Source organism: Bison bison, unplaced genomic scaffold (assembly GCF_000754665.1).
Source record: "Bison bison bison isolate TAMUID 2011002044 unplaced genomic scaffold, Bison_UMD1.0 scf7180017864217, whole genome shotgun sequence".
NCBI lineage: Eukaryota > Metazoa > Chordata > Mammalia > Artiodactyla > Bovidae > Bison > Bison bison.
Genome location: NW_011494789.1, coordinates 4,255,274 through 4,265,000, shown reverse-complemented (window position 1 = coordinate 4,265,000; position 9,727 = coordinate 4,255,274). Strand labels below are relative to the sequence as shown.

Sequence of the window (9,727 nt, the reverse complement as noted above, 5' to 3'; positions counted from 1 at the left end):
AAGGTCCTAAGATTTGAGTGTTATTTCCTGCTAGCTCCTGAAAGCAATCTGAGAAAAATGAAACAGAAGAGACAAAGATTCATTTCAAAACAGTTAACAGTGACAATAATAACGACGGTATAAAAAGTTAGATTCCAACATTCAAATTGGTTCTTTGGTAAAAACTGGACCGTAATCCTACCAGGAAGTCTGTCCTGACAGTTCATCTAGAATCTTGAGAACTGAGTTTTCCTCCTCCTTCCGCCCATTCTCAAATCTATCCAAGTCAACAGGCAAGATGAGAAAAATTTGTAAAGCATCACCAGCGGTTTTCCTGCTCATGTTCAAGAACAGTCCCGGTTTGAGGGATGTTTCCCAAAGGAAAAAAAAAAGAAAAAAACCCAGAGTCGATGCTTTCAATTACTGTAGAGTGGAAAAATTTTCCTGTCAGAACGGAAATGTGCTCGGGTGGTGGCGACGGACCAGTGCTGGTCAGCCACGCGCACAGGTCGTCTGCAAGCACAGCCCCTGGGCTGCGACCACGGGCACCACTGAGGAAGGCTTCTGGAGAGGTCGGCTCCCCAGAGTGGCTGAGGAATCTCACGTTATCAATATGATAATAATACAGCAATTCACCTAGTGAACCTGGAGACGAGCTCCCCTCACAGCCGGAGCTCTGCGGAGAGGGCTCCACAGGGCAAGCAGGGGACCTACGGTCTCCCACACACATACACACACATGAATCTATCAATTCATTTTCTGAAGAGTTATTAGCATAATTCATGTTCAGTTCCATACAGGATTCGCCCTTTCTGGTGTGGGGTGAGGGCGGAAGGGGGACCCAGCTGGTTGCCGCAGGAGCTCCTGGGTCCCCTATTCTGTGAACACCAAGGATGTGCCCCTCCCAGCTCAGAGTTCTATCATGTGTACTGTTACTTGTGGCATTAGTAAGTCCTAAATGCTGCCTGCACTGACTGCACCTCCCATTACCCTTGTCAAGAAGACCCCAAGCGGCACTCCAGTTCTGAAAGTCAGTTTGTCACTTGGCAGCACGAGTTGTTGTCCAGGGAGGTGAATTTGTGCGGTCTCCCCTCCAACACGGGTGTTGTCACTGTGCTTAGAGTGTGCTGCCAGGGAGGCGGTGGAAGTGTCTCTCAGGAGATGGGGGTGGGGGCTGAGGGGTGGGAATTGCAGCAAAACCATTGGATTTCTCAGAGGTCTCTCTTCTCTGCCTCCCGTGTCCTCCAGTGTTCATCTGAAAGGAGGGGAAGTTCAGGCAACACAAACTACTTGCTGTTCACCTGGACAACCACCAAACACCAGATGCAGAACCAATTTTGGCCCAGGGTCCCAGTGGGAATAAGTGACCATCCTGACAAGACACCCTCCCCTCGTCCACACACAATGACCCTTGCCTCTCCTCCAGCCCTGCTCATCTGTTTCCAGCTTTGACTTCTCTTTGACAGAACAGGCGACTGAACAGACTTTGAAAATATTAGAGGGTTTCTGTCCTTTGTACTTCTGCTGTAAAAAAAAACAGGCAAATTCACTTAAAAATGGGTCACCTTGAGGCCCAGGAAACACACTGAGATTTTAAGAGCCCCAAATTGTAGATTCACCTCCTAGTATTTCTCACCAAGCTGTGAGCCCTGGCTCTCTTTCTGTGCCACCTGGCCAAGGATTCAGAATGTCTCAGTGCTGGTTGGGAGAGAAAGTGGCCAAGGTAACCAGAGGGAAAGTTAGGCTTGTCTTTTGAGCTGCGTTGAGAAGAGGAAAGGGACAGAGGCACTACCGAGAGGCTGGTTACCAGGGCAGCTTATTCCTTGGATAGAGCATTTTTAAAACCAGCTGACAGTTGAATGTAGGAATAGAGTCTGTGTCACAGTTTTTAATAGAACTGCCTCTTCCGAACCGCTTCCTGGATGAGGTGTCCTTGGGCCAGGGGTCGGGCAGCCCAGGGCTGGACTGCCAACCCTGCCGGCTCCTGGCGGGGCCCTATCCGATCTGGATATGTCCCGAGTACATGGTGAGGACTAGCATGATGCCAAAACCAGTCAAGAGGCCCAGGTTCTGGATGACAAAGGGGATCAAAGCACTGCCCTTGCGTTCATCCTCTTGGCTCACCTCGTTCATCTCAGGGAACTGTGAAAGAAAAGGAGAGAACACAAGAGCTGCAGTTCCTTTCTTCTTGCAGCTCCTTCAAGTGCAGGACAATTCAGTCATATACACTATCGAATAATCATTACAATGTTTATTATTATTATATTTTTATGTGAAAATAACACATCATCAGTGTATATGATTATTGATATACTATTAATGATGTACTTGGAGAAGGCAATGGCAACCCACTCCATTACTCTTGCCTGGAAAATCCCATGGATGGAGGAGCCTAGTAGGCTGCAGTCCATGGGGTCGCTAGGAGTTGGATGCAACTGAGCAGCTTCCCTTTCACTTTTTACTTCCATGCATTGGAGAAGGAAATGGCAACCCACTCCAGTGTTCTTGCCTGGAGAACCCAAGGGACGGGGAGCCTGGTGGGCTGCCGTCTATGGGGTCACACGGAGTCGGACACGACTGAAGCGACTTAGCAGTAGCAGCAGCAATGATATAGTATTAATTAATACTAATTAATATACTATTTATTAATAATATACTATTATTAATAATAGCTATTATATATAATATTTAATCAAGATGCATGCATGCATGCTCAGTTACTCAGTCATGTCTGACTCTGTGATCTCGTGGACTGTGACCCGCCATGTCCATAGGATTCTCCAGGCAAGAATACTGGAGTGGGTTGCCATTTCCTTCTCCAGGGGATCTTCCAGACCCAGGGATTGAACCCACGTCTCCTGCATTGACAGGCAGATTCTTTTACTGCTAAGCCACCAGGATATATAAAAAAATAGGATTGGTTTACAAAGAAAATCAACAGCAGTAACTTCTAGAACTTAAACATTATCACCTTTCTCCAAGGTGGTTGCCACTGCTTTACAACTATTGAGCTGAAACAAAGTACTATACATATATGTAACCCTGGATATGTTTAGAGGCTGGTTAAAAATAACCACTCTAATAAAACTGCCACTTGTTTGGGAAACTGAGCAACTGTGTAAGGGGCCAGAAAATGGAGCTAAGTATTGCAGTGACTCAAGGTCTCCTGCAGCTGGCTAGCAAGGCATGCATGCCCAGTCACGTTCGACTCTCTGTGACCCCATGCACTGTAGCTCTACAGGCTCTTTTATTCATGGGATTTCCGAGGCAAGAATACTGGAGTGGGTTGCCATTTCCTTCTCCAGAGGATCTTCCTGACCCAAGGACTGAACAAAAAATATCCTAACCCATTGGCTGAGGATGGACTGTGGTGGTCAGTACTCTCATCATCTCATGAAAAATACTACTTTTTAGGACTTCCCTGGTAGTCTAATGGTTAAGAATCTGCCTCTCAGTGCAGGGGACATGGGTTCCACCCCTGGTAGGGGAAGATCCCACATGCCTTGGAGCAACTAAGCCTGTGCTTCACAATTAATGAGCCCGTGAACATTAGAGCCTGTGCTCCACAACAAGTGAAGCAATGAGAAGCCAGGAATTGCAAGAAGAGCAGCCTCGGCTCGCCACAACGAGAGAAGCCTGCATGTAGCAATGAAGACCCAGAGCAGCCAAAAACAAACAAATGATTTTTTAAAAATAATACTTTCCAAGGATACAGAAAATAATGCAATCAAACACGCCAAAGAACATGTCATGCCCTTAAGGAAAGAAATCAACTGCGTTAGAGAAAAAGATGCAACAAATCAGGTATTAAACTAGCAAACTCAAACAAACGTTAGTGCGCACAGTACAATGTACCCTTTCAGACACTGCTAATAACGTAAAGGAAGGTTAAGCAATGTTAAACTGTTAAATAATGTAATTTGGCAATACATATTAAAACCTCAAACTAATGCAGCCTTTCTGAGCCAGTGATTCTTGTTCTGGATCGAGTACATTCTCCCACCAAATACCAGCAGTGGAGATGATGCCTTTTTTGGTTTTGTTTTGGTGTGCCATGCTGGATCTTACTCCCCCAAACAGGGATCATACCCACGCCCCTTGACGTGGAAGTGCGGCACTCTAACCACTGGACTGACAGGGAATTCCCTGAAAAGGATGCCTTTAAAGAATATGCAGCATGAAAAATGTCTAGGATGTATTAAGTGAAAAAAGAAACTAGGATACAGAAATGCATATTCAGTGTGATTAGTTGTTTAAAAACAAACACGATGCATTGTGAAGAAACAAGAAATAAACCCAAGTGGTGGTGTTCTGAGAGAGAATAATTATGGGTTATTTTCTTTCCTTCCTTCCCTTCCTGCCTCCTTCTTTCTATTTATCTATGAATATCTAAAAGATACTTAGGTAAGGACCCTGGAGTTGAGATAGATCATTTTCTTCAGTGACATATGCCCAAGGAACATAGGCTTTTCATCCTTTAAAAATCTAATATCCCTTTAAAAAAAGCATTGTATACTTTAAATAGGTAAATGGTGTGTTATACAAATTTGGGCTTCCCACATGGCCGAGTGGTAGAGAATCCACCTGGCAATGCAGGAGACATACGAGATCTGGGTTTGATCCCTGGGTTGGGAAGATCCCCTGGAGGAGGGCATGGCAACCCACTCCAGTATTCTTACCTAGAAAATCCCATGGACAGAGGAGCCTGGCAGGCTACTAGTCCATAGGGTCGCAAAGAGTTGGACACAACTGAAGCGACAGCATGTGCACACACATGAACTGATTTGTTGATAAAGTTGTTATTAAAAACAAAGTAACTAATGTACCTTAGCTGTCATCCCACTCAATGAACTTAATAACCTGATCCAGTTTTGCCTACAAGGCATTAAAACTACAGAAGACTTACCATATCAGCCAGCGAAATATACAAGAACATTCCTCCAGCCAGTGCAAAGATCCAGTTGGCAGAGAAGTGGCTGCCGGCTAAGATGCCGAAGCCCAGGCCCACGTAACAGCAGCAGGCAGAGAGGAAGTTGAAGAAGAGAGCCTGCTGGAGACTCATGCCGGCGTTGAGCAGGATAACAAAGTCTCCTACAGCGGGGAGGATGAGAAGGGAGGGTGTGGACAGAAGAGTCATATTAGGTTGTGGGACACACAACTTGATGAGGACAGACTGCCTAAGTGTTGGATGGAGGCTGGGTGAAAATCCTGACAGCCCAGACTAGAGCTCATAATGACAGACTAAGGCCCCCTTGACCTCCACACCAAGGATGCTTGCAAGCTTGCATCTATGAGGCTGGCCATGTGCGTCCAGCCTAGAGGCTGAACACAATGCATAGGATTTTCAAAAGAGAAAACCACCTAGCCATGGCCTCATTTCTCTTTTGATTGATAGTGAAATAGAAGGAGCTTCCTTCCTCAAAACTGTAATGCATGGTGTTTTTAGGAAACAAAATCGAGATGGAGAGATGTTAAGTCATTTGCCCAAATTCACAAGCCAATAAATGGCAAAGCTGGGATATGACCTTGAATATCTGAGCCTCAAAAAAGTCTAGGCTTTTTACACTCTCCTTCTGATAAAACCAAGGACTTTCCAACTGGCTCATCTCTTTCTTCTACCCACCAGACCTCAAACATGCAGCTCAGCCTTTGGAAGATTAATAGGATGTAAGAGATAACCAATACTAAAAATTTAAGTCTAATGAATGGCATGCCATAAGTCCTTTTCATGATTTTTTTCCTCCATGTTTCTCACGATGAATCAACGAGCTAGGTACCACTATTAATCCCAGTGTAGAAGTGAGGAAACTGAGCCACAGGTTATGGGACTAAAGGGAAACAAACATGCTGGTAAAAACTCCAGAATTTCCACTGATCGATTTTCTGGGTTTTTTGGCCATATTGTGTGACACGAAGCACCTTGGTTCCCTGACCAGGGATCAAACCTGTGCCTCGCACAGTGGAAGTGCAGAGTCTTAATCACTGGACCTCCAAGTGTCCTTATCCAATGATCGGTTTTCAGTGACTGATTCGGCTGTTGAGAATCAGTGGTTTGATTTCACACAGCACAGAGAATGTGTTCACTGAACATGGTCTGTGTTCTGAAGGGCTGTGGGGAGGCAGCACAATGGACCAGGCTGGGGTGGGGGCAGTGCCCGGGCCCCTACCAAGCTCATGTGGGAACTCCTCACACAGGATGGCCACTGAGGTGCTGATTCCCTGGAAGACGGACACAGTGAAGGAGGCGCCGATAGCCAGGCCGTCGATGAAGTTGTGGAGGCCATCGCTCAGGGTGATCATCCAGGCCAGCGTGCCGATGTCTGAGTAGCGTACGCCTTTCAGCCAATGGCAGGCGCTCTGGGAAGCCTGCAGGTCCTGCCGGGAAGCCCGACCCCAAGGCCCCCAGGTCAAAGGGTGGACAGACCTTCAGGGCAGGTCCGAGTCATCAAGGCTGTTACCGTGGAACCCCTTCCCACCTCCCAGTCCCCACTTGAATCTCCCAGTGGAGGACAGCCCGCTGACCTGGACGGACAGGGAGCCCACGATGACCTTCTCGTCCACCACGGGGGTCTTCCCGTCCAGCTCCCCGCTGCAGTGCTGAGGAATCATATGATCCAGATCCCCATTCTGCAGCTTCTCTGTCACCCCCTCTTCCTGGTCCTTCTGGGAGGGGAGCGTCTCAGAGGTATAATGGCTGTGTCCGTGATGATGCTAGAGGCACCGTGCAGAGGGGGGCAAACCAGAGCAACGCTCACCAAAACCATCCACCCAGCAAGTGCCACGAGCACCGGGAGAACCTCACTCCCACTGTCTGGGAAACCATGAGCAGGCAATGGAGAGACAGAAGCCGAGGGCAAGGCAATGGAGAAAGCTGAAAGGGGCGGGGTGGGGCGTGCAGCTGGCATAGGATGGATCTCAGAGCAGTGACCGAGGGCCAGTGCTTATTCCTGGCAGGAGGCACAGCACAGGTGCTTAAGAGAGGCTCCTCGCAATGGCTGATTATATCCCATTCAGCAACTGTTTAGGGGAAAACTAGGAGCCAGGCACCAAAGGCAACTTCTGGGACCTACATCACAAAAACCGGTCTCATTTCCTTGCGGACATATTTCATATACAGTGACCTTCCTACATCTCCTCAAGGGCTGAAAATCTGTTAAGGAAATAATCTAGAATAAGATAAAGAGGGCAAGTTACTGCCTGGGAGGAGGCACACAGGCCAGATCTGGTATCTGGTTTCTGGTTCGCCCTTGCCCCCTGCTTGTCCCCTTTCTGAAGTGACGTGGGTTTATCTACTCAGGAAGTTTGTGGGTTTGAATCCATGGTGGGAGGATCCAGCTAAGCTCACTGGATCAGCACTGAGGTTAACAGCACACCTGGGACAGATTTCTGAGACGGATGCTCTCCTGGGAGGCACTTCCTTTACCAACAATTAGGGCTCACCTCGTTTTTCTGTTTAAGGAGCATCTTCAAGATCTTCTCTGTGAAAAAGAAGAGATAAAAGCCCCCGAACACCACTGCAGACTTGGAGACGTAATAGTCTTCCATGGGGTTGAAACCGAAAGCCTGTGGACCCAGGAAAACAAAATGAGTTGAACTTCACTGGTCCCCTCTCCTCTCTTTCACCACCTCCTTGACTCCAAGAAAGGAAGAGACTAGGACAAGCCTGCCATCTACTTCATCTTTTTCCAGCAAAATCTAACCCTTGATGTTTTCCTCATGTCATGCCACCAGATCTGCTGGGTTCTCTCTAGCTGATTTTCTGACATCAGAAAAAAGACATCAGATCGTCTTTCGAATTTTACTTTCAGGAAGAACAGCCTCGGACAAGGATGCAGAACTTTTAACAACAACCCTGTCTTTATTTCCTCCTGGTGCTTTGTAATAAGGGCAGACTCTGCCGGCAAATTCCGTATTTAAGGAGGAGACACTTGTGTTTATTTTTGTCATTATCTAGTCTCCCTGGATGACCTGCATGTAAACACACAGGGAGATGGCGTAATTAAACTTTCTAAAATGGGAAATCCTTTCCCTGATGGAACCTTAAGAATTGCAGCATCTTTCTGACCGCAGACCTCCCAGTGACCACAAAGCCAAGGGAGCAGACAGTATTACTGCATGTATCAATCTGGGGAAGTTTGTTTTGGGTTCTTGAAACTTCGCTTATTATGGTAGGAAAAAAAAAAAAATCCTTGGGAAAGCAGACAGGAGTAGAAGTTAGGAGAATACCATTCCCAGTGAAGCTCCTAACTTGTGTGCAGTGGCGGGGAACTTGAGAAAGTGTCTGCTGACCTGCTCCTCAGTTTTCTGATAGAAAACGGGCCTCAAGAGCAAACACCAGCCATCTCATGGATGGGCCCCAGATAAAAGTGGCCATCAGAACCAGGAACTCTGGGTTGCTTAAAAACTAAGTGTTTTTTTCTTTTCTGTTTTAAAGAGACAAAATGCAGTCTCTAACCCAGTGTAGTTTTCTAAGAGACATTAAAGGTCAAGTTCTAGAATAGAAATGACTCATTCAGGCCAACTTTCCAAGACAGTCAAACCATCTTAAGGGAAAGTGTAGTGGACAGAGGCAACTAACAGTTCTCCACTAAAAGAACCAGGACATGAGCTCTTGTGTAGGCCGGGTTCTGCATCTGTTAAACAGGTCAAACAGTCCTTGTTTCCTATACATCACAGAAGTGATCTGAGGATCAACTCAAGAAACACAAAACCACAGCGTGGAAAATGAAGTGCTGCAAAGCGCAGGGCATCATCTTTCTGCTTCACCTCTGGCTGGTCCGGGCCTGTCAGACCACCCACAGTGAAGCACCTCATGCTTGCTTCCTGCATCAGCGGGTCTACAAGGAGACCACACAGCATCAGAAACTCCTTCTTGGCCCTCCTAAACCTTACAAACACAGTGCTCCTCCTCTGCCATGGAGGGTGTCCTGGTTAGCCCAGGTGAAGGGGCAATGGGGCCGTCAGCATGTGTGAGGCCAGACTGCTGGGTTCAGCTTACTTTCTGATACAAAGACAGAGGGTCTTTAGAAGTTTATGCCCTACTGAGGAGAACTATTCTTTTTCACTGAGACCTACTGATTCCGGTTTTGGAGATCCTTTGATTTCCAAAGCTCTAAACTGGGGGCCATTATGTGACCTAACTACACTATCTCTCTTCACCTGATAGGTAGCAAGCACCAGGTGATTTATGAACATGAACTCATAGAACCCTCACGACCTCATCCTGAGGTCCAGCCTATTATTTTTCCCCTTTTCTGCATGGGGAAACTGCAGCACAGAGGGGTTAGGTGACTTGCCCTAGTGCACAAGGGGAGCTGGGATCTGTACCAGCTTACAAACCTACTCCCTGCTCAAACTGCCTCTCCCTGTTCGTGTCTGTGTCCCGTCTTCACTTTCCAAAAGGAGAGATCTCCTCGCTACACCATCCGTGGAGATGGGGGGTGGTCCTCCCACTGCACCCCGCAGTCCCCCAGGAGGTGGCGTGCTCTCGAGAGGGCCCTGGCTCGTCATACCTCAGGGATGAGCTGGAAGAGGGCGTTGGAGTAGAGGGTTCCAATCGCCAGAGCTATGAAGTAGAGCAGGAGCCTCTTGTAAAAAGTCTTCTTCATGAAGGGCACAACGCTGGCCCCCAGGAGGGAGCAGAGGGAGATGACGGTCACGCAGAGGAGACCGTACCCCCAAACTGCCATGGAGAGGGGGAGCCAGGCCCACCCGGGACAGAGACGAGGGCCAATGCCCCAGGGTATGG

The 9,727-nt window shown here is 47.6% G+C and overlaps 1 protein-coding gene across 3 annotated transcripts in view; it reads right to left on the bottom strand.

Annotated features, from left to right (window-relative positions):
- Positions 1-1,949: 1,949 nt before the first annotated feature.
- Positions 1,950-9,727, bottom strand: part of SLC39A14 (solute carrier family 39 (zinc transporter), member 14) — a 49,168-nt gene continuing 41,390 nt past the window's right edge. For 2 of the 3 annotated variants that reach the window (XM_010845470.1, XM_010845472.1), the window contains 6 exons: positions 9,492-9,661; positions 7,420-7,542; positions 6,502-6,690; positions 6,147-6,354; positions 4,886-5,070; positions 1,950-2,121 (listed from right to left, as the gene is read on the bottom strand). In XM_010845470.1, the coding sequence (XP_010843772.1) occupies positions 1,975-2,121; positions 4,886-5,070; positions 6,147-6,354; positions 6,502-6,690; positions 7,420-7,542; positions 9,492-9,661 (1,022 nt within the window). In that variant the 3' untranslated portion in view covers positions 1,950-1,974. The remainder of the gene's footprint in view (positions 2,122-4,885; positions 5,071-6,146; positions 6,355-6,501; positions 6,691-7,419; positions 7,543-9,491; positions 9,662-9,727) is intronic. The other variant, XM_010845471.1, reaches the window with a different exon arrangement.